Genomic DNA, 24032 nt, shown 5'->3' with positions numbered 1-24032 from the left:
GTTTCCAATACGATCATGGATGCAAGATAAATGAGGCTCGAAGAGGTGCTAAACATTTATTGCTTCTTTCTTGCCTCTGCAGCTTATGCTTTTCTCATTTTGTGTTCTCAAAAGATGAACCATAAAAATAATAGTGTGACTGGAACTGATTTACTCTCGGCATAATTTGAAATAAGCAGCAGAGTCAGTTTCATGTCATTAAATCAAGCAGACTGCTTAGTGTCTGATTATACTCTGCCCTTTAACACAAAATCCCAAACCGTTCAGCTCATCCTTGTAAATGAGCCGGCCCTCTGTTTAAAAACTCATTATTAGTTTTTGGTCCATTTTTTAGCAGCACGGGTAGTGATAAAGACAGCTAGCTGGATTAACGTGAACCTGATGGCCATGGGCTTGATGCTGTGTGTTTTGTTTGTTGTGTTAACAAAGACGGAGGGCGGACTTGTGCTGCCTCTCCTGTCATAGCGACGGAGCGAGTGCTGTGGATTTGTGGCGGTCTCCAATGACACCATCCCCTTTAAGCCTTACTCCTAGGTGCACTCTAAGAAGCTCGTATTATCCAAACGCCTGCTTGTCATCAGAAGGTTTTTCTTCTTTCACTCAAATCGATGGGAGGAAGTCAGCCAGAGGTGTGACCGTGCTGATATATTGAACAAACGTATGAATGTCACCCATCTGGAAGCTTTTATGCTGCCTTTTATTGCTCCTCCATATCTCCAGACAGTATGCCCTCCTATCTGAAACAGTAATACCTTTCTGTGTTTGTGTAGATACACCTCACCATGTGGGATTAACTGGTAGCCGTTCCCTGGTCTCTGGTGGTCTCACATGAGTGGTGTCCAGACCGCAGGGACCCAAAGAGAAAGCTGAATGGCCCAGGAGCCCGGCTCGGTCACATGGCATCCCAGCTGGGAAGAGGAGCTGGGGCTCAGGTGACCTGTTTTTGTACTGCTAGCTGGGCTGTAACAGATCCACCTTTAAGACAAGCAAGCTGTTTCCCTGACAGGTGGTTTTAGCGTGGTAGCTGCTAAGGCTGCAGCCTCGCAACGCCCCCTGAACCTTCCTGTTGCTGCAGTGACGTTACACTCGCATTCATAGCTTCCAACGTAAGGCGGACTAAGAAAAAAGGAAGCTTCATGTCGGTGATGTAACAACACCGCAGATCCAGGCGTAAAAATTGATCAGTAAACACTGTTGTAATGCACCCCGAGTGGCTCTTAGCGTTTTTATTTTTCTCCCACTCCTCTGTTCTGTGCACACAGACCCGGCTCTCATTTTATTTAGCGGTGCAAGTGTTGTCATTTAGACCCTGGCTCCATGTGTGTCTGCCTGTTAGCCTGCAGTGACAAGAGCTTTGTAAGTGGAGTGAACAAACCTGAAGGACCTCACACGTGCAGTCACTGATAAGGATTCAAATGCTGGATGTAACTGCATTCAAATTACGTTTAAAAGAACTCAGTCATGACAATGAACAGCTCGGATGTATTGATTTCTCCTTGAGTTTATCCAAATTAAATTCAAATATATATATAGAGAGATTTTAGTGCTCAATGTAATGAGCAACACGGTAATTTTGGAGATTTCTATGATCGATAAGGCAAAATATCACTGAAAGACTGTCTTCATGAGAAAGAAGGGGGTTCTGGTTTGATGAGACCAAAATGCTGCCCGATGAAACCTTGCATTTCACCCCAAACAAACCACCCCCACTGTCGGACATGATGGTGGCAGTGTTATGCTGTGGTTGTGCACAGAAACGGTCCAGGCTTGAGTTGATAACAAACTAGATGGACCTGAAATACAAGATGAAATACAAGAGATAAATTAAGGTTGTGAAGCTACTGGACAGTGAGTGAAGGTGTCGTAGTGTAAAAGAAAAGCCATTGTTTGTCATTTTACTAAAATTTCTACACAAAATCCCTGTAAACCTGTTTAAATATTCAGTACTTTTTAAACTATTATTTACAGCCGTCCGTTAATCCTCCATAGTCGTCTTTTCTTTAAATATTTTTAGCAGTTTTTTGAATTGGTTTTCTTATAATCAGGCTGTAATTCAGCTCTTTAGGTGGCTGCAGCTCTCTTAGTTTCATGTGCAAAGAAGAGTTGCTGCATGGGTGTCTGTAACGGTGCTCTGCGCCGTATTGATGCATGACTTCACCTTCAGTCCAGCGGGAAGCACTGGCAGCTGTGGGCACGCTGATTAATGAGGGTATCCCAGAGCTGGGACGGCGAAAACCAAGACCAGACCTCCATCTCATCTGGGTTCAGCCGTTTTATTTATTTTTCCTGTGTTTAATGCTTTCTTAGCTGAGTCACAGCAGCCAGCTATGAGGACGTAGTGTGGTCGCATTCGCTTGGCAGGGGTTGCTATGGGATTCGGTTGAAATCCCTTATTTTGTTTTGCTCCACCCACTTATATATGAATGTAATCTGGCCAGACTAGGCTGTAAAAACCTTAATAAAAACACTGTTCCGCATCAGCCTGTGTTAATAAGCTGAAGAGAGGGGAAACTTATTTAAAGGAGTCATTTGATTTTTATTTTTTATTTTTGATGATGGGATTTGATCTTAAATGGAAAGGTGTTCCGTCTACAATGATGTGACTGTCTCCTAGTGAGAGGGGGAAAGGAGGGGAAAAAGGAAAGGCTGGATTACGCCACCCAGAGTCTGCCCAGGTTTGGACTGTGTAGCATCACTGTTGGACCTCCCCCCCCCAACCCCCTGCCCTCTCTAATGGACGAGCTCTGGCGATTTGTAAAGCTCCCTCTTGAGCCCGGCAATTTATTTAGTGAGCAAATGAAAACAGAAATGAGACGTGGAGCACATCTAAACCTCTTCCTTTTTGTGGCTTCTTTTACAACACCTTGCTTGTTGTTTTTTCTTTTTTATCCTGTTCTAGTAACTGTCTATGCCTGCTCCATAACCTCCACATCCCTTCCTTGTTCTATTCATTTCCATAACAGTGGTGGATTTAGCCAAAGGTGGCTTTAAAAGGTCTCCCTTGCAACCGTCTGCGACACTCCCCTTCCCCTCAGCCCAGCATTACTCTTCGGTTTATTTAGGAAGTGCAGAGAGGAGGGAGAGGAATCTGTCTGGGCGGGGTGACCAGGCTGGGGAGGGGGGCTCTGGTGGAGGGGGCTCCCCCCCTCCCCATTCTGGCTGCATTTCTCTGAGATGATGGGCAGCTCTCCTAGAGGAAGTGGGAGGAGCTCGCAGGCGGTCGCAGCCCAGCTCAGATTGACTCAGGAATGTGGCTCCTCTGTACTTGGGTTTCTTTTTTCTTTTTTTTCCTTTCCCTTCCTGACTTTCTCGGCCAGAATCAGTTTGGCTGCAGATCATGTTTGTGCATTCCTTTAAAAGCCTCCTGTAATGAAAAGTGTTTGAAAGCAGGGGGCCGAGGGGTCCCGAGTCTCTGAAAGACACGCTAACATAGTCCACTTGAGTTTTTTATGCACATCTAAGTAGGATGTGCAGAAAGGAAACACAAAAAGGTCAGCTTGACTGATTTCATGGCGTTTATTAATTATATATCTATTTTTTTATGGAAAAGATCAGACATAGATTAAATATTTCCTCTGTTTGTCTTAACTTAAATGTTTACATCCAGTTGAAACCCAGCTATGGAAATACAGCGACATTCTGGAAAAGTTAATGTTTCATAATCAGTTCAGTTCTCTACACACCTATCCATCCGTATTTCAGTCCATATATTCTGTTATCTATTAACGCATCCCTCCCTCTGTCCATTTATCCATCAGTCCAACTTTCCGACCGTCTTCTTGTCCTCCGTCCAATCAGTTCACCTTAATGTTGATTTTTCCATCCGCCCGTCTCTTTTTTCAGCGTTTTAATCCATATCTGACTCGGCCCAACTCTCTGCCTGACATGTTCTTCTGTAGTAGAGTTAGTAGTCTTTTTAAAGAGGTGGTTGTTTAGTTTAATTGTTTGGCTGACTGGGTATTAGTTGCATCAGCTTCTCCCTCTTTTTTATTTTTTAAATGTACACTAAGATGCATGTAGCTGATTCTCCTAGTACCTGGTTTCTCTGTTAATTGGGTCTGGATCTGACAGCTGTCATGTCTGTAAGGCCCAAAGCCGTCCACTCGGGCCGTTCTGTGCGGTTTGTTCCCACCTGATATGAAAGGAGTTGTAGTCGTTTCTGTTTTTGAGGACTGCTGGTTTCCTGTCTAGAGGTTTTTCAGGCAGGTCTGAGAGCTAACCTCATTCAGCTTTCCTAGAAAGTCATGCTGGAGACACATTTTTGTGGGTCTTAAGCTGTGAGATGATTAGCTGCATTCTTTCCTCACTGAACCCAATAGACACGCAGAGGCAGGTCTGTCTGGGAGTTTTAAACACCGCAAAGCGTGGACCTGTGTTGTTTGGTTACCCCTCTAACATCCATGAGCACCCTGAGACGCGATCTGAGCCTTTGTTTGGTCACAGTTAGCATGGGCAGGCGGGGGTGTGACCTCCAGCCTATTTTGTCTCAGCATCTGTCCCTCTCTCTAATCCTGCTTATCAACAGAGCTGTGTGTACCGGGGGTGCTACTCTAACACACAGGCTGCTGTCTGAGCTCGCATTAAATGCAAAAAAATAAACAAAAACAGGATTTAAACATTTCATCTGTTCTTTCTTCCTCTCAGATGTCGTAGTAACTACATTCCTGCTGTTTTCTGTCTAATCCTGATGGAAGCTTATTGTAAATAAAACATGCAGTGAAGTCAACGTCTCATATTAAATAAGTTTGGCTGAGTTCTTAGAATAGATCTTTCCTCTTCTTCTAAATGGGGGGGAAAATGGCTTCTGTGTTGCATTTCCTCCCTGGTTTCATGGAGGCCAACAGCTGTGTTCTCTTGCTCCCCTTTGTGGAGTTTTCTTACAGTGCAGCCTTTTGTACTCCAGACGGTTTGCAGAGTTGGCCTTAGTGCATTTCAGTCCTGCCCCGTTCTTCTGCCGGTTTCACCCGTCTGTAACCTCAGCCTCGAAGCTTTTATCAGAGGGGAAGTCCTGGCAAACCGTTCTCTGTGTAATAATGATTCATGCCTGAACGTATGCTGGAAATACCCCGTTTTCACTATGATTTGGAATTTCGGGTTTAATCAGTACTGCAGCTTTGCTTTAACTAGCATCTGTGCAAAAAGAAAAAAAAACATTTTAGTCATATGTGGTTTTCTCCTCTTTTCCTCCATTTCCAGGCCTTGTGGATGCACTTAGATGTCTGCAATGACTGCTGTGGCTGGCATGCCTCAGTGTTTCGGACTCCCTTTCTCTGGACTCAGTAGGACAAGAACTGATCAGCAGAGAACGTCATGAGCATAGTCATCCCAGTAGGGGTGGACACAGCAGACACCTCATACCTGGACATGGCTGCAGGCTCAGAGTGAGTAAACCCACCATCTTTCCTCCTCCTCCTTCTTGTAAACACTAAAGTCCTTGGCAGCGCTAAAACTTCACTCCTTCCTTTAATGCCTTCATGTTCTGTTTACTTCCGTTTTCATATCTAATGATGTTTTGTTTTAACTGCAAAAGCCTCACATTCTAGGTTACAGAATCAAAATATGAAAACACTTTAAAGTCTTTATGTTATGTTTTTTTAATTCGTGGATTGATTAATAACTCAGTCCCATTTAGATAAGAAGCAGTATGGCTTCCAACATTGGGACCTTTCTCTGCAACATTTCCGTAAATCTTCCTGAACTAAATTAGAGTCACATTGTCGTTTTCATCAGGCTCCACTGCATAAGGTCTTTTGTTTATTTTACCTAAACAGGCGGACTTTCTACTTTTCCTTTGAAATGAATGTTTAGGACCTTTGCTGTTGTGGACATGAGCAGGTCTGTGTTGTGAGACACGGTTGTTTATTTTCAGATTTTAAAATCCTGTCCCTGCAGCAGCTCCTCCCAGCAGAACCTGCTGCCGTTCGTTCCGGTGAACGAAATCGGAAAGTTGCCGATCCCGGCCTCAATCGTGACTCGCGTGCTTCTGGTTTAAAGCTCCGACTTGATGCTTGCACATGTGAACACCGTGTTCAGTCAGTGAAGCAGAAATGCTGCATGGCGCCATGGAAACACGCTCGCTCTGGCCCCTCCCCTTTGTTTCCTGTAGTCTTGTCAAGGACGCCGCCGTAGCTTTTTCTGGCAGAAATGAATCCGGCAAGACGTTCGGTGTATGACTGAAGACTAACACACGTCATCCGCTCACAGAGGGACTCCTGTCTCTTTAAAGGAGGGGTCGCCCTCCCCTTCGTTCCCCCCCTCCCTTCGCCTTCCTTGGAGCTGTTGCTGTGACAGCTTGAGTTGCCATGGTATCTGCCCCCTTGCTCCCCTCCTTCCCTTGTTACGCTGTGCAGGACTTGCTGCCATAGTCTTTGGCCTGAGTGACAGGTGGTCCTCACACAGATATGGCGTCTCCAATAGCCCCCCCTCCCCTCCTCCTCTCTGCAGAGCAGTGCTGTCACCAGGGGTTGGAGGAAGCCCCTCTATTTAGACTCCCTCACTTCTTTGTCTGGTCGCTTGGTGCGACGGCCCCACTGCAAATGTATTCAGAAGCAGATAGCTGACTTTAAAGGGAGGGGGGCGCAACGCTAAGCTGGACACGGATGCACACACGGCTCCGTCGGCCACTCTGTACCCGCCAGCTGAGTCTGAGGCAGAGCGGAGAAACGGCGTCACGTCCTTTAAACGTCCCCCCCACCCCACCAGAAGGCTGCAGCAGCACGAGCAGCTGCAGGCGAACGCGGCGCGCCGGTCCCGGCGTGCGCGCACTCGTCGTCGGAGTACGTAATGTTGCCATGGCAGCAAGCGGGATCTCTTCAGGAGTCTGCTCTTTCTTCTGCTGCTGATTTCTTTCCTTTTGCTCCTCTCCTTACGCCAGGCTGTAGGTCCAACACAGAATCACAGACGCAGGTGTTCAAAGCTGCCTGCATGTGAAATCAAACCCACTTCAGATTTAAAAAACAAAACTCAGTTTCTTCCAAGTTTGGCTGTTTTTTTTTTTTTTTAGTTATGACGTTTAGTTAGGATGTAATATATCCTCCTAAAAACAAGCTTCTGACTTCACATGATGGGGAACGTGACGAGCGTCACAAACGGCTCAACTAAATGATCCCAAAGGGAAAGTAAACGTTGGAGCTCATGGGTTTTTATTTCAAACAGTTGTCATAGATGTTAAGGGCTACATGTCTTTTTAAAGATGGAATTTGCCAATTTGTTTTCTCTTTATAGATCAGATTAGATTAGATTCAACTTTATTGTCATTACACAGGTACAGGTACAAGGCAACAAAATACAGTTTAGGTCTAACCAGAAGTGCAGGATAAATAATGCTTCCATGAATACAGGACATGGGTTTTTACTGAATTACTATTATAAATAATGAATATAATATATAGATCACTGGTGTTATGAACTAAATTTACAGCTGGATATGTACTGATTATAATCTCTAATGCAGGAAAACGAGCAAACCGGCGTTTAAATCTTCTTTCACTCCTTCCTGCTTTGATTGATCAGTAATTATATAAAAGCAATTGCTGTAAAACAGTTTTACTGAAAACAGAAAGGAAAATGCTGCCTCCTTTTATTAAGTTTTATCTTCAGTCTAAACTCGTCCCACTCTGAAGCAAAGAGGGTTCTGAGCTCGACCTGCTGCTTTTAACCTTCCCTGATAGGAAAGATATCAGATTTTAACATTTTGATCGATCAGACTGTAAATTACCTCTCTACAGCTCCTCTTTGTATTTCTCTTATTGTGTTAAGCGAGTCATTTGCTTCACTACGCTGACACAGTTACCGTTAAAGTCCTCTAAGTGGATTTATTGTGTTCTGTTCAGATGTGATGAAACCTTGATGCCGTACGTCAGATTAAGAAAGAAAAAGCTGCAATAAAACCGACTGAAGCAGTTTGTGAAGAGGATTTTTGTCTTTATATCTGTGGAGAATATTCTCTGGCTTTCAATGCATTTTTCTATATGTCAGTTAAAGAAAACCAGCAAATTATCTTAGAATCATGTTTGTCTCTTTCACTTTTCTCTCTTCCTCGTGTTTGAGGATTCATGCCATAAAGAAGGACTGTAACTGAAAGCCCGGCAGATACTAACACCCGATGTAAAGTCGTAGGTTGGAGCCTCCTACATGTGATAAGAGTGAAAAAGGGAATGATTGCAACCTTTAACCTACTGCATCTGCTTCTCAGATGAAGCCAGCAACTCTTTTCCACTTAATAAACTTTTTACTCCTTAAATGTGAACTTAGATTTTGCTTTTACATTTCAGCACAACCCTGAGCCACTAGATAAAATAAAACCAGCGGTCGGTGTGTTTAAACAACACATCTTTGTTCTTATTATTCATCAAAGTGTCTTTCACTCTTTGTGAAATTTCCCACCGGTTAAATGAAAGTTTAAAGCGTACACAGTCTGGCAGTTGATCTGTTCTGCACACACCCCTCTCCCCAGCACCGCCTCCAGACCTCATGCTTGCTCGTACGTTTTTCACTTTGACAGTGAAGAGCCGAGCGGTAATACACACAGGAAGTGTTGCACAGAGCTTGTTCGGCGTGCAGGGAGAGCGAGGAGGTCTCACACAGGTACTGTACAACCACATTAGCTCGGGAATTACTTCTTGTAAAGCCGGGACTCTCTACAGGATAGATCTTGTTTTGTTTTTTTTAAACGCCTGTCGTTTATTTCAACCCGTTCTCACGTAGACATGCGTGGCCTGTTCAGAGACTTCAACCTTCAGCTTTTTATTGCCCGGTAGTGGCCCTTAGATATTTATGGCTTCTTTTAGTGTCATGGGACAGAGCAGCAGAGAAAATTTGCTCATCAGCTGCCACACATACTCTGGTGTTTATTTTCCTAGAGCTCCGAGTGTTTTTCTCCAAAACTCCTTAAAGAAAAGGATCAAATGTGTTTTCTCTTGACTGAACATGTGGATCGTTAACCAGAGCTGCTCCTCATGTTTCCCTCGTTTTTAGTCTTTGTTGTTTTTCCTCTTCTTCCCTCTTGATACCTGACCATCTTGTCACACCATCCGTTTTGCCAGTTCCACTTCCCTCTTCATCTATTAGCTCCTCTGCAGCAACTGAAGGAAAGATTAATCGCATTGAAATTGAGGTTGGCTGGACTCGGAGAGCCAAACTGGTTCTCTCAGCTTCAGTTTGCGCCGGGGAAAGTTGTTAAACCGGTTTGGCGTGAAGTGGAAGACAATTTGTGTGTTTTGTTGTTTTGTGTGCATGAGAGACTGTTAAAGTTTAATTATTGGCCTCCTCGTGAGCTGGACGGTAAAGGTTCGTCTGATTATGACTTAAATGATGTCTGGCTCCCAGGCCCAGGTAATGTGAGGTGAGATTCTTCCACATGTTCCTGCTTTTTTTTAGTCTCTTTATTCAGATCTTATGATCGTTTTCTGGCAGCTTCACCTTCCTGCAGCAGCCAGTCGTTGGGCAACATACCTGCTAATCATTGTGATGCATCCAAATGATCGCAGATATGTTAGAAGGAAGGTACCACTCTGAATAATCTTCCTTTCTCTTACTGCCCAGCAGACCTGAATCAGTGGAGGCCAGCCCTGTGGTGGTGGAAAAGTCCAGCTACCCACACCAGATTTACAGCAGCACTTCTCACCATTCCCACAGTTACATCGGCCTGCCTTACGCTGTAAGTAAAGCAGCTTTATCCACCTTTGGTTTATTTGTTGGTATCAAAAGAGGCGCTACAGTAAGCCTGTCTCAACACAGCCGAATGAAGGAGACTCTGGAATGAGAGCAGGGTGTGTAGTTCCTATTCTTTGTTTAAACAATCGGCCTAATGAGCATATTGCTCGGGCTTTCTCACAGTCGCCTACATGCAGCAGGTCGCCGCATTCTTTAATTAACATCTAAAATCTTGAGTTTATTTTATTAAAGAAACCCTTTGCAGCTTTCAGGGGCAAGAAACTACCTAAATGTATATTTTTGTTCAGTTTCTTTCTTCCTCCATCAATGCTTTAATTTCTTTGACATGAAAAGGAGCGATTGGTTTGATTAAAAGCTAAAAGATGCTTAAAAGCAATAAGAAAATAACCTGTAAATGCAATTCTGCTTCTAAAAACAGCGTCTAGGTTGTTTAGGTTGATTCAGTTGATTAGTTGTTATAATACTGTTAGAATATATGATCTAGATGGTTTATTTTCTGTAGGTTTATTCCCCAAAAAGTTTGACCTTATAAAGCTACTTTACTGGAATAATAAACCCAGTGATGTTTCCTTAACTTTTACTTGTTTCAGAGTAGAAAAATAAAAATGTGATCATGGATTATTTTTGGTTTCTATGGCTTCACACTGTTTACACTCTGAGGAAAAGGTAAAAAATATAAACTCGAAGTATCTAAAAGTTCCTACATCTGGATGATTTAAGGTTTTCAATCCTAAATATGATTTGCTTTGGGAGGGGGATGCCTAAAGATGAGCATGTTGGTCGCTGCGGCTCTGATGTGAACCACTCAGCTGTGTGGGAAACGGTTTAAACGCAACTCCTTAACATAAGCTTTCTGTTTATGCGGTGGAATAAACTGTAAGTTAACCCAGATATTAACTGTAAGCAAAGATGATCTGAGCTGATTTACCAAACAACCACATGAAGACAGGGAGGAGGTGAACTAGCATTAGCTCGCTACTACATGCAGTGATCTTCACCAGCAGACAGCTGTCGATGGTGAAGGTTTCCGGTCACTTGTGCTGTTTAACACAAGTGACTTAACAGTTAATTAAGTAAAATATTAACAATATTAAAGCCCATGTGTTAACCTCGGCATCCTGCAGAAATAAACTGGATAAAAGCACCAGGATAGAGTCAGATCAGGATGTGTTATTAGCTGCTTTATTTATTAAAGGAATGCTATTTATTATCAAATTGATCTGCACTGTATAATCAGACCAGGAGTCTGCGACCTGCGGCTCTTTAGACCCTCGTTGATAACGCTAGCTAACAGTTAGCGTGGTTTTTAAATGTAGTTAGGAAATGTGTTTCAATAGATCTCTGTTTATGGCTGCTGCACTGAAAAGAAAATATTACCTTTTTATTTTAAAAAAAGGCTTTCACTTCATGTTTAATGAAACCTGAAATTAGGATTGAGATTAGCTCATTTAATCATAAAAGTAAAGCTAGCTGGATCATTAATGTCTCCTGGTTTTCACCTCTGAGAGATTAAAAGGGAACCTGGTAAAATGCAGAATAAATTATTAAAAAAACAACCTTTATAGTAATATTTATTTTCAGTTTATTACAAACTGAATATTAAATAATCTTACTTCTGATAAATAAACATATTTGTTTTGTCAACATTACTTAAGAGTAGAACTAAATTTTCTTTCCTTAATCTCCACTTTGTAATTTCCCTCTGCGGTTATTAAAGTATTTCTGATTCCGACCTTGACCTTTTTTTTTTTATTCTCAACATTTTTCTTTATTATATTTATCATTGAATGAATAAATGCAAAAACAGAAGTTGTTTGATTCACCATCTGTTTCCTGAGATCACAGATCTTCTAATGTTTCCTTCATTTGCTGCTTCAGGATCACAATTATGGGGCGCGGCCCCCACCTACGCCGCCAGCCTCCCCCCCACCCTCCATGTTGATCCGACAGGGAGAGGTGGTACCCTTTGGTTCAGGGCCCCAGGATGAAGCGTCCCGGGGCACCACGCTCAGCACGTCTGAGGACAGCAGCTATGGGACCGACATCACCCGTTGCATCTGTGGCTTCACCCACGACGACGGTTACATGATCTGCTGTGACAAGTGCAGGTAATCCCCGGTTCCAGTCCTGATTCCCTGCGGCAGACGGCGAGCCGCGCGTTATTAAATGGCCGGTTTGTGTTATTTATTTCAGCGCCTGGCAACACATAGACTGCATGGGTATCGACAGGCAGAACATTCCTGAGACCTATTTGTGCGAACGGTGCCAACCGCGACATCTGGACAGAGAGAGTGCCATCCTGCTTCAGACCAGGAAAAGAGAATGTTTATCTGGTGAGGATTGTTTTAAAAACGTCCAAATGTCTGTGATTTCCCTGAAGTTTGCCGTTCAGCGGCTGGATTACTCCGAGTTGAACTTGTGGTGTAAGAAGTTTTCTCTCTGAGCCCAAAGATGCGAATCTCAGTTCTGCTTTTGCGGCGTGTGCTGCAGTAAATGGCCAGTTTGTTAGTGAGCGTTGTAGGCTGTCACCGTGGTGCTTCCTCCTCCTGCAAGTCAGCCAAAATTCATTTCCCAAGCTCTATTTTATGTCATAGTGACACCTGCTGGACGAATACCAAACTACAGCTCTGTAATTCATTGTCTGACATGCTGTTTGTTCTATTATTGCAGCCCAACTAGCTTTTATTATCCTGCAGCAGCTGCAGCTTTTTATAGCTCTATGTTGGCTTCTCTGCTCCGTGTTCTCTTTGTAACTTTGATGCTTGTTCAGACGGGGACACCAGTGCGACAGAGAGTGGAGATGAAGTTCCACTAGAGCTCTATTCCACCTTTCAACACACGCCCACCACCATCACGCTGACAACCGGGCGGCTCGGCAATAAACCGGCCGAGAAGAAGCGGAAAAAGAGCGGTGAAAAAGACTCGCCGGCATCTTCCGCTCGCGCTAAGAAGGTCAACTTTCTTTCATTCGGTAACAATAAAAGGCGTTTTAACCGAACCTCGTTTTAACTCCACCAAAATGATTGGTTTGTTTGTAGGCATTCAGAGAGGGGTCCAGGAAGTCCTCTAGAGTGAAGGTAAACTCAGAAACAACACAGATGTTCTTCATAGTGCCCCCTGGAAGCTTTCTGCAGTATTTATCGGTTTGTTTTGTGCGTCAGGGTGCCGCTCCAGACACGGAGCCGGTGGAGCACCCTTCTATGTGGGAGAGTAAAATCAAGACGTGGATGGAGCGCTATGAAGAGGCCAGCAGCAATCAGTACAGTGAGGACGTTCAGGTCCTGCTGCGTGTCAAAGAGCAAGGCGACGGCAAGAACCTGGCGTACAACACTCACCCGGCCTCTTTCAAACCCCCGGTGGAGGTAAGAACCAGCAGCAGGAATCCTCATGTGTTCATTTTACTCCCATTCAGTGTTTTAGCTCTATGCTGTTGGTTTTTCTCATGCTGCTCAGTGCTGATCTTACATCGTTTGTGTTGCTCAGAGTCAAGTTCAGAAGAACAAGAAGATCCTGAAAGCCGTGCGGGACCTGCCCCCAGACTCCCTGATCATCGAGTACAGGGGAAAGTTCATGCTTCGACAGCAGTTTGAGGCCAACGGTTACTTTTTCAAGAGGTCAGGAAAATCCTCAGGGGATTCAAATTTGAATACCACCAACTTTAAAGTGTTTCTATTCTGCCTCGCAAAGATACTCAGAAACATTTGTTCTTTCTTACACCACAAATTTCCATGTATTTCCGGAAGTTTATGCCTCAGCAACTATTTAAAAAGCAGCTGTTTATGAAATCCTCTTTAGTTGACACTTTTCAGTTTGTCGCAGCATTTAAAATGGAATTCACAATCTATTTATTGTTCCACAGTGGGGAAACATTTATTATTTTAGAATAGCTTTGATAACCGAGGTTGCTCCGACTTGAGCTGCGCTTCCCAATCTTCCCCGCAGCATGATGCTACCACCATCATGTGCGCACATAGTTTTGATTACAAGTATGTAGACATTAGACCCTTAAAATCCATTTATATTTTCCCTTCATTTCACAAAAATGCTTTAATTTTCTTTGTTTAACACAAAGTCTGATAATGCTTCAAAATGGGTGTTAATACTTTCTCTTTCCTCTTTTTCTTTCCCCGTTCAGGCCTTACCCGTTTGTCTTGTTTTATTCCAAATTCGACGGAGTGGAGATGTGCGTCGACGCTCGCAGCTTCGGCAACGAAGCTCGTTTCATCCGTCGTTCCTGCACCCCCAACTCCGAAGTAAGCCCGACCAACAGTCGCTCTGCATCCCATTAAACGACACAAACCATACTTACTTCCGCCATTGTTTTCCATGAATCCCTCAGGTCCGGCATGTCATCGAGGACGGCATGCTGCATTTATACATCTATTCCCTGAGGCCCATCTCCAAAGGCACAGAAATCACCATCGGTTTCGATTTCGATTACGGCAGCTGGTACGATATACGAAGTCATTGTACAGGAGGTGATTCGAATCCAAGTCGAGATGAATCGTTGTTTTTAATCGTTGTTCTCTTTATTTTCCCAGTAAATATAAGGTGGACTGTGCCTGTGTGAAGGGGAACCAGGAGTGCCCGGTGCTGAAGCACAACCAGGAGCCCACCGAGAACCTAAGTTCTGGAGGTCGGCGCAGGGGCAGCCGTAAGGACAAGGAGTCTGTCCGCGACGACCAAGGCCAGAACCAGAATGTGGCTTTGGACGGCGAGGGGAAGGGGAAGAGCATAGGCGACGGCAAACAGAGGAAACTCTCCCCGCTGAGACTCTCCATCTCAAACAACCAGGCAAGTTCAGGTCACCAACGTGGCCCAGAATCCTTCCCTCTGCCACCATCAGGATCCACTAATCAGTCATGTAGATTTCCCATCCTCCCTTCATCCATCCATGTGTTTCCCTTTCAGCCGTTCACAGATCCCCCTTTATTTTGTTGGATGTGCCGACTAGAGGCTGATCTTCTTGCCTTTAAGAACGATGCATTCAGGGTTTATTCAGCAGGTTAAGCTTAGAGACAGTTTTAAATATGGTGACCGACCAATAAATCAGCCCCAATTGAGTTTTACAAGGAATGTTTAACTGTTCTGTTTGAAATATGGAACATCTGAAGGGAAGGAATACAAACCAAACCTTTAGAGGAAATAAAAACAATATTAAAACACCCGCCCTTCTACCCTCTCCTTAGCTCCCGCCCCCGTCTCCCTCTAGTCTTTAGTGGGGCTGAAATTTCAGCCATGATGATAAAGAAAAATGGCCATACATGGCTCTCCCCTCCTCTTACAGGATCCTGAGTTATTTGAGGATTTAGAAGACAAAACATCCGTTAGCAATGAAGTAGAGATGGAGTCAGAGGAGCAGATTGCAGAGAGGAGGAGGAAGATGGTAAGTGTGCCAAGTTAGGGACTTGAGCTTCTTTTGCTACGCAGCCACCCAGCAGAAAGTAAAGAAACAAAAACCGAACCTCAAACTGTTGCTCTTCCCTGCTGGTGCGGATTAAACTATTTGTCTGCTGAGGGTTTCCTCTCTAGCGTCGGTCTACAACTCTGCTCAGAGGTTTCCACACACTCATCACTCCATGATTGTCGCCTTTGTTTTTGGTTTCTCTGATTAGTTTGAACCATTGGATAAAGAGCGTAGCTTCATGAATCTATGGCACCATTCTGACTGGATGCAGCCAAACTATTTTATACATTTAGGATCAAGAAGGCAGATTTCTGCTTAATTCAACCCAGAAATGGTTCTAATGTGTTGGAACGGCCAAACCTTTAACCATCTGGATGTTGGAGGCAAAACTAAGGAAGATATTTGTGGTCATTGTAGCAAAATGGATTCATCTTAATTCCTCCCCTGACCATAAAAATATGAACGTCCCTGTTTAACTGGATGCCTGATTTGATCGTTTGACTTTTCAAACACAATGGTTCAGACCAATCAGGGGAAAAAATGAAGTGGTGAGTGTGCGTATCCCTCTGACTGTACCTGTAGCCTCCTCTTCATCATTCATCTCTGCTAGGACTCCCACCACTATCTGCGGCTTTTGTTTCTCTCTGATTATTTCGCCCTCCTGTAACTTGATTTATTTGCTTGCAGCGTTGAAGCTTCTGGCTTTTCCTTCATTAAGCAGCAAGATTTATTTTTATATTTTCCCAATCACGCAATAGCGATTATAGAAACCTGCTGTCATTAACGTCCATCAGTGGTAGTGGAGAGCCATTTTTCATCTCATTGCATGCTGGAGCGGTCCCTGAGTGCGCATTACAGCTTCAGAGCAGCGCCTTCTCTAACCTTCATGGCAGCCAGGAGTTTAAAATGGCCTATCGTGGCATCAAGCACTCCCTGCACTCTCTGCCAAAAACAGCCTCGTGTCCGTGAGAGATGGGGGATCACACACACACACACAGAGAGGATATTACCCTGCAGTCAGCTTCATTTCACACCGTGGATACAAGGTGTAAAATGCTGACTCATCTTTGGGCAACATACAGTTGTGCTAATCAGCAAGAGAGATGGCTAGATTAAAGAGGGGAGGGGGCTGCAGGGGGTAGAGCCGTATTAGCTTTAGGACATCCAGAGCTGCTCTCTACGGAGCAGAAAGCAGAACTTTGCATCACAAGTAGCCTTTTTACGTGTAGACGATGCCAGCAGATGTTGTAGAACGAGGCAATTCATCACTCCCATTTAAAAAAGCGTTCCATTTTCTATGTTTCCCAATTTTATTTCTGAATTTTATCTTTAAAACCCTAAGTTTATATACACATCAAAGCAGCAAGACTGTGTTTTTTAATCAGTCCATCAGATGGCGCTTAATGTTGTAAATAAAAGCATGTTTCTGTCATTAGCGGACAACAGATGTACAGATAAGAACTTGTGGCAACAGCTGATAGATTTAGTCAAAAGGCCTTAAAATGATAACCTGACTCCGCATATCCATCTGGAAACCTTCCGTTGAAGTAATTTTGGAAAGGGGCGAAAATACTGGTTAGCTGATTGGCCTATGTTGGTGATAGACGGGCCAAATAAACCAATCAGATCAACGAAGCGTATGACGTACTAACAGCCAGGCTACTCTTGCCGAAACCAGTCGGGAGAAGAGCAAAAACATCTTTTCCTCTGAGAAAAGCCTCCAGAGCAGTGTTTTGCTCTTCTTTCAGTGAAGAAATACTCTGTAATTCCGATAAAACTTGCTCGATAGCCACGCTAACGCTAGTTTCATCGGCTGAAGCCGCCATGTTCTTTAGACTGAACTGTGGCGCTTCTCGTTGCATCACACCTCAACCCGCCTCAAAGCCAACGCTGATTGGACGTTCGTTTGGTGAACGGCTCCAAATTTTCTTTAACGGAGAGTCTCCAGACTGATTAGCGAGTGAAACCTTGAAAGCTCGCAAGATCAGGATGGTCTCACGAGGCTATTGAAATGAATTAATTTGTTGGAAGTAAAATCTACTCTATAAAATCTAAAAGTTGAAATTTTGAGCTTGTTTGTTTTGTTAGGAAAGAAATCTAAAGAAATGTTTGGCACCAATTTTATCGCACCATTTTATTAATATTTAATAGACATTATACTGCAAATGTTAATTGTAAAAATATTTACTACGTTAATATCCGAGTTCAGCGAGTTTTGGCTGTTAAATTTAAGCTTTTCTCATGCAAAGTAATATTTAATCAGTTGGGCAGAATGTCATGGCCGCTGTTGATCAGGAGGGACACAAACGGATGTTAAATGCAAACAGTCACAGACTGATGAAGGCACGGATTGACAGAGGAAGGGGAAAATAGGCCCCCTGATCTCGCCATCAAAACATTTCCTGAAATTGGGATATTGATAAAAGTGAAGATAAAATGTGTTTTTGGAGATATTTCGTTTGTTGCATAAATTTAAAACCTGAAAAACACAAAAGAGTAAAATAAATACTCTGGTTACCATTAGTACAAATGTAGTTCTGTTATCTTAAAATAAATTTGCCCAATGGAACCGATGAGTTACATATTTTAATCTTCAACATCTTTTCCTTCTGTCGGGGTCAGACTTCGCCTGTAAAGTTCTGGAGCTTCTTTTATAACATTTGGGAAAGATTGATGACAGGATGTTTAGCTGATCCTCTCGTTTTCCCACTCTCACCCTGACCTTCTTTCATTTCTGTAGTCATCATTTTGGATCCTAAAGTAACCCTGATAATTTGCTGCCATCTTTCCCATTTTTTAAGAGCTGTTTCTAAAAGGAGCGTGAAAGTCACTGCTGCTCTGATCAACCAGTTCTTAGTATTTTACGCCTTTAAGTTAAATTCTACTGCTTTAGGTGGTATAATAACTTTATTTTAAGGCTTTAAAAAAATAAAATTTGTAATCATCTGAATATTCCACAGTGATCTAAGGTCTTTTTCGCAGCGATTAGCTTTGCCACAACATCGATTTTATCCACAAACATCAAGTTTACACATACCCCATTTACACTACCCTTGAAAAACTGTGCTGAGACCGGTCCGAGCTCAGTAACTGAGATAACTCATCGTGTGTAAATGGAAAGCAAACTGAACTGAACCGAGCTAGACACAACCAAACCGCGCTAACTGCAAACCAGTTCCAGAGGTGGGCTCGGCTCAGTTTTTCCTCTGGCTCGGTTCTCTGATAACGAGCGCATGAGCAGAACGCGTCATCTCCGTCTGGCTGCACATCCCGATTCACACTCCATTCCAGTAGTCGGCGGTAATGCCCCTCCGGAAGTTGCTTGCCAACCAACACAAAACAGAAGAACAACTATAAACGACAATCGAAAGCCGACTTTCTCAAGTAAAACCACGAAACGTTGCCCTCTTCGCCTGACCCTCTGCAAACACCGAAGTACAGCAATAATAATCAAGCATAACTTTCTGAATGTGACGGGCGCCGCCATTTTGATTTCGTCTTCTTCTTCTTGTGTTTTATGGCGGTTGGCAAACAACTTTTGCTGCATTACCGCCACCAACTGCTTGATTTCTTCCTTCAATACTGGCAGTAATCCCGCAGATCGTCACTAGGAGGCGATGAACCGAGATAGCGTGGTGTGTAAACGGTCGTCAGACCGGGGTTGGGCTTGTTTACTTGTTCGATCTCGGACCGGTCTCGGCATGGATCGGTTTTTCAAGGGTAATCTATATCTAGATAAGTCATTGTTTCTTAAATAAATGCATTTGCTCTTGGATTGAGGAGGTAAAAGAGAGATTTTGCCAATGAAACAAGACAATTTACATTTAAAATAAGAAAACACAACTGGATTGTCTTATTTTAATTGCATGTTATCTATTTATCTTATTTTAAGAGTTAAAATACATCTTCTATTGGCAAATCTCATTTACCTACTTAGATTAAGAGTAAAATACACTTAATTTGCACTTATTTCTAGGCTGAAATGAACAATTTTTGCTGATTGATGGTTAAATGTTACTGGTTTAAAGCATGTAAGGTTAGAGTTTCTGTGGTTTGAATCGGCATATCGATTATGATCCGCCATCATGAAGAAATGTTTTTGTTTCCTTTCCATCATCATCATCACATGGTTAGCCTTAAGCACAGACCTGGCTAGCGTTTGTGGAGCCTTGTTGAACCGGAGAGCGTTGCTTCTCTAAACTGGGCTGTCTCTGTATTAAACATTCAGGCCAACCCAGCCGAGCAGTCCCATCTACCTGTCGGGGCGGCTTCAAGCTGGAAGGGGCCAAAACTCAAAGAGGTAAACTCGACCCCGTACATAGCCAACATCACCCTCATTCCAGGGGTTCACCACCACCAGATCTGCTTGTGGCTCCCGGTTTATAGGCAAACTAACCCTGTCTGGTGGTGTGGGTCTTTCTTTAAAGGGCTGTTAAAGGTGGAGGTAGCCGTAGTTTCCACTTAAGGAACTCGCCTTTTTTTTTTCTTTTTTTGGTTCCAGCAGGAGCAGAACCGACAACAGTCTGGAGCCACTTTTTCTACTCTGCTTTCCTGCTTTTGGGTTGTTGTTTTTTTTGCATCGTCGCTCTTTTTCTGCGGTGCTTCTGCTCTGAAACAGAGCAGTGGCCTTTCCCTACCTGTCTACCTTTGCATCCCTGCGCTCCCTTAGAATGGCTTCTGCTGTGTAACCCTCCTAAACCCCTTGCACTGACTTCAGGGCCTCGTTTGATGCTGACGGTTGTACCCTCTTCTCCCCCACCCCCTCACCAAACATGGCAGACACGAGAGGAGAGGAAGATGGAGGCCATCCTGCAGGCCTTTGCGAGGATGGAGAAGAGGGAGAAACGCAGGGAGCAGGCCTTGGAGCGAATCGGTAGCGTAAAGTCGGAGGTAGGAGGCCGCAGCGACATCAAAGAGGAGCCTCCGGCTACGCCAGAGACGGTAGAGTCTCCGTCTGTCATGCAGGTGAGAATAAAAACAAGCAAAAGATGGATTATTTCTCTAGAAACGTCTTTATAAACATGTCGGTTGACGTTGCAGCCGCCTCTTGAAATAAAGGAGGAGCCCGGACTCAAACCAGCCAAGGTGAAAACTTCACGGAACAGGAAGAGCTTCTCCAGGAGCAGGACTCACATTGGACAGCAGCGGCGGCGGGCTCGTACCATCAGCACTTGTTCGGACCTGACGCCCAGCTCTCCAGCTGAGCCCGCGGAGCCTCCGGCCAGTGAGACGCCAGAAAGAGAGACGCCCTGTGCGCCGGAGCCTGAGGCGATCCCCTCGCACGTCCCTGAGAGCAGCCCTCCTCAGAGCAGCTCGCCGGCGCCGGAGAGAGTCCGCACAGGAAGCAAGAGCTACAAAACTAAAAAGGTTGGAAACGTTTTAACTGATGTAAAAAAAAATGGTTTAAATGTTTAGAGCCTGAGCGAAGAATCTACGGCCGACCTTCTTTGAAAAGTCAGATAAATCAAACTCTCTTTTGCAGCACTTTGTGAGCGAGTGGGTGGGAGAGAAGCAGCAGGACCGCGGCGCCGTACGAACGCCAGAACCGGTCCCAGACAGGCCGCTGAGAATAAGCAGCGACCCTGAAGTGCTCGCCACGCAGCTTAACGCCTTACCAGGCATGACCTGCTCCTCGCAGATCTACAGCACGCCCAAACACTACGTCCGCTTCTCCTCGCCGTTCCTGGCCAACCGCAGCCCCACCACGCCCGGCGTGCCCACCGGGAGGAGGCGCTCCAGGGAGCTGCCAGAAACGCCGCCGACCAGCGGCTCCTGTAAAAAGGTACAGATTTTCCCTCCGTCTCCAGATCAGCGCTGCTCCATTTTTCTTGGTCTGAGGCTTAAAATCACAATATTAATGAAATATGACACATTTGGGAGTTTTATTTTTTGTTTTGATGGAAACGTCTCCTTTCTCTGCAGCGGTGGTTGAAACAGGCTCTGGAGGAGGAGGGCTCCACCAGCCCTGCCAGACGACCCAGCCTGTTTCTGCCCGGCGACGGACCGCTCAGCCCGTCCATCAACGGAGACTCGGACAGTCCGCTGCTCTACAACGGCACCTGCTCGCTACCAGGTGTGCTGCTCGACGGTTTTCAGGCTTTTTTTTTAAACATTCCATTTAGATCAGTTTCCTAGATCAGATAATTGAGAAAAAATGAGGGAATAAACTAAATAAAACCAAACTATCTATTTTGTACTAAATAATTTTAGTTTTTTAAGACAGATTCTTTTTAAATGAATGTTTTTCCTCATCCTCCCTCCTGCTGTGTTCTTTCAGAGTTGCCCACTCCTTTGAAAAAGCGACGGTTGAACCCGTTGGACGCCTGCATTTCAGAAGGCTCCACGCCCTACGCCTCCCCCTGTGCCACGCCCACCCGAGCGGACCACTCGGAGACTCCCACAGCACCCAGCGTGCTGAGCACGCCGCCTCGACCCCGAACAGAAGAACCCAGCTCAGAGCCGTCGTCCAATACTACCCCGACACACGCACTTAACGCCCCTCAGGAGGTACGGTCGTCTGCATGGAAGCCGCTACTCGGTGCTTCCGTTTCTTTTTAATAAAAACTTGTTTTCTGGTCTGCAGACTGAATCTTCAGAGGAGAACTCGCCAGAGGTCGGTCAGAAACCTTCGGTGCAAGAGGTGAGACGTTTGCTGCGTCCTTCTGTTTGAAACTGTCCATCTATGCTTTCATGTTCTAGAAAGGGAATAAAAGACTGACTTTAATCATTTATTTCCCAGGCTGATCGTCCTCCTTCGCTCGTCTCCTCGCCGTGTGTCCGGCCTCCCATTTCAGACGGACTCTCTTCAGAAGTCAAAGTCTCTGTTCCAGAGAGCCCACAGCTCCCAGCTCCTGAGCCAGCGGACTGTGGAGAGGAAAGGACAGACGGTGGGACTGCAGAAGGAGCAAGCGAGGCTCCCTTATCTGCAGAAACCTGCACTTCCTCTTTTTCGGGCTGGATAAAAAGCCCAGACAGAGGCCTGACTGGACCAGCTGGTCTGAACTTCTCCCCAGTCAACTCGAACTTACGGGACCTCACCCCGTCTCACACTCTGGAGCCTCTTGCCGCTCCTTTCAGGCCGGAGCCTGCAGCTGGGTCTGCGGCGGGGTCTGCAGCAGGAACGGGCTCTCAGGCGCCGTTCAGCGAGGCGCAGGGACAGCTGTTCTACTCCGGCCCTGAAGAGGGCAGCTCGCTTGTCCTCTCCCGTTCACTGAATGGGGACGGCGAGGGAGGAGGTTCTGCGCAGAACCCACCTCAGAGGAAAAAGGTGAGGGCTGCTGACATGTTTGTTTATATCAAGATGGATATGAGAGGAAAGAAAGTGGATCCCTGTTTGCATCCGAATCACTGAATTGATTAAAATTCCTCCCAGGTGTCTTTGCTCGAGTACCGGAAGCGTCAGCGAGAAGCGCGGCGCAGCGGGTCCAAGACTGAATGCAGCTCTCCCGTGTCCACCGTGCCGCCTTTGAGCGTGGACGCTTTCCCCGTGGCTCTGGAGACGACCAGCGAGCCTTCTCTACCTCCTGCTCCATCTAACCCCGCCCCCATTATAAAGGAGCCGCAGGGCGGCGAGGAGACGGAGGCCTCAGCGGACAGGGAGGGAGGAGACGGGCAGTGGTATGTATCTAAACCTTTACTCATTTACCTGTAGATATATTTCAGCATAGAAAACTGAACGTGTTCCGGTTGTTATTTATCAGGACGTCGTCCACCTCGGTAGAGCAGGCCAGAGAGCGCAGCTACCACCGAGCGCTTCTGCTCAGCAAAGATAAAGACGCAGGTGAGGATTAAAAGTCATTCTTCTTCTACATGATTTCTTCCTTTTAAAACACAAAGTTTGGTGTTTTTATTTAATTTTTATGTGATAAACCAACACAAAGGATTGAAGCTTGCAGCTTGGTTCAAAAAGAACAAAGTGGCTCTGGAGGAGCTGCTGAGGTGCACAGCTCGGGGTCACACTGTTCATGGAGCTGAGCGTTATACGCCACTCAAAAAACGTTGAACTTTCCTCGAGGAGGAGCTAAAATAGAAGCTTTGGCTCCAAACAAAGAAATGCTGCTTCCTTTCTCATAAAACATGGTAGTGGCAGAATTATGCTGTGGGGAGAAACGCAGGATGATAGCAGCAGTGATCCTATCAGCAGCTGTGGCATCACCATAAACACCAGTTAAAGGTGTGGTTGTACTGGGACTAAATGTGGAGAGGTTTGTTTTGTTGTTGTCTCTGTTTCAGACGGTGAGACGGACGGTGGGGACACGCCGGCGCTAAGAGAGTGTGCGTCTCCGTGTCTCCAGAAAACGCCGACCCAAACGGTAAGACGACGTCCGCTCTGATTCCCATCAGCAGCTTCGCTTCCATCCATGTTTGTGATGTGTGGGATTAAAAACGTGAACGCTGACAGATTCCCGTTCCTCCATGCAGCCCTGCTCCCCCGGCCCGCAGCCGCAGCCTTCCGGTCGCCCGGCGAAGGACGAAGACGGCGACGTTCAGCCCTGGATGGCGAATCCAAACAACAAGCCGGCCGGATCCAAGCCGGCTCCTCTGACCCCGACGAAGCTGCACCCCGCCGCCCCCCTGCCCTCCTCCCCCGTCCACTACCCAGGCTCCTCCCTCCTCCACTCCCCCAAGCCGCAGCCTCAGGGCTCGCCGTTCCGCGGCCAGAGGGCGCTGTTCTCCAACCAGCCTCCGTCGCAGCCCCAGCCCCAGGCTGGACCTGCCCCCTTCCCCCCCTACACCACACAGGGTGCTCCTCCTCCTCCACCCCCGCCGCCCCCGGCCCCACCCGTCTCCACCGCCTACTTCCCCAACCAGAGCCCCTCCCCCACCGTCCCCTTCCCCGGGTTTAAACCCGCCGTCGCCCCGTCTTACCCCACCGGGTCTCAGCCCCTGATGCAGACTCTCCCCCACAGCGTTCACTATCAGAGCTCGGCGGCCCCGCCCCCTCCTCCCC

The 24032-nt window shown here is 45.6% G+C and overlaps 1 protein-coding gene across 1 annotated transcript in view; it reads left to right on the top strand.

The window, feature by feature from the left end:
• The window catches only part of kmt2e (lysine (K)-specific methyltransferase 2E), a 28969-nt gene that overhangs the window by 4404 nt on the left and 533 nt on the right, over positions 1-24032 (top strand). The window contains exons 2-26 of the mRNA XM_015392269.1: positions 771-932; positions 5197-5381; positions 9544-9658; positions 11554-11783; positions 11869-12008; positions 12446-12627; positions 12714-12752; positions 12837-13037; positions 13159-13289; positions 13811-13928; positions 14015-14124; positions 14217-14469; positions 14963-15061; positions 19311-19382; positions 19862-20047; positions 20123-20449; positions 20565-20864; positions 21005-21155; positions 21360-21589; positions 21666-21722; positions 21822-22349; positions 22455-22699; positions 22783-22862; positions 23315-23394; positions 23504-24031. Coding sequence (XP_015247755.1) covers positions 5311-5381; positions 9544-9658; positions 11554-11783; positions 11869-12008; positions 12446-12627; positions 12714-12752; positions 12837-13037; positions 13159-13289; positions 13811-13928; positions 14015-14124; positions 14217-14469; positions 14963-15061; positions 19311-19382; positions 19862-20047; positions 20123-20449; positions 20565-20864; positions 21005-21155; positions 21360-21589; positions 21666-21722; positions 21822-22349; positions 22455-22699; positions 22783-22862; positions 23315-23394; positions 23504-24031 — 4473 coding nt within the window. The 5' untranslated portion in view covers positions 771-932; positions 5197-5310. The remainder of the gene's footprint in view (positions 1-770; positions 933-5196; positions 5382-9543; positions 9659-11553; positions 11784-11868; positions 12009-12445; positions 12628-12713; positions 12753-12836; positions 13038-13158; positions 13290-13810; positions 13929-14014; positions 14125-14216; positions 14470-14962; positions 15062-19310; positions 19383-19861; positions 20048-20122; positions 20450-20564; positions 20865-21004; positions 21156-21359; positions 21590-21665; positions 21723-21821; positions 22350-22454; positions 22700-22782; positions 22863-23314; positions 23395-23503; position 24032) is intronic.

The sequence above is a fragment of the Cyprinodon variegatus genome, unplaced genomic scaffold (genome assembly GCF_000732505.1).
Source record: "Cyprinodon variegatus isolate N-32 unplaced genomic scaffold, C_variegatus-1.0 Scaffold583, whole genome shotgun sequence".
NCBI classification, from domain to species: Eukaryota; Metazoa; Chordata; class Actinopteri; order Cyprinodontiformes; family Cyprinodontidae; genus Cyprinodon; species Cyprinodon variegatus.
This window is presented reverse-complemented; position numbering and strand designations above follow the sequence as displayed.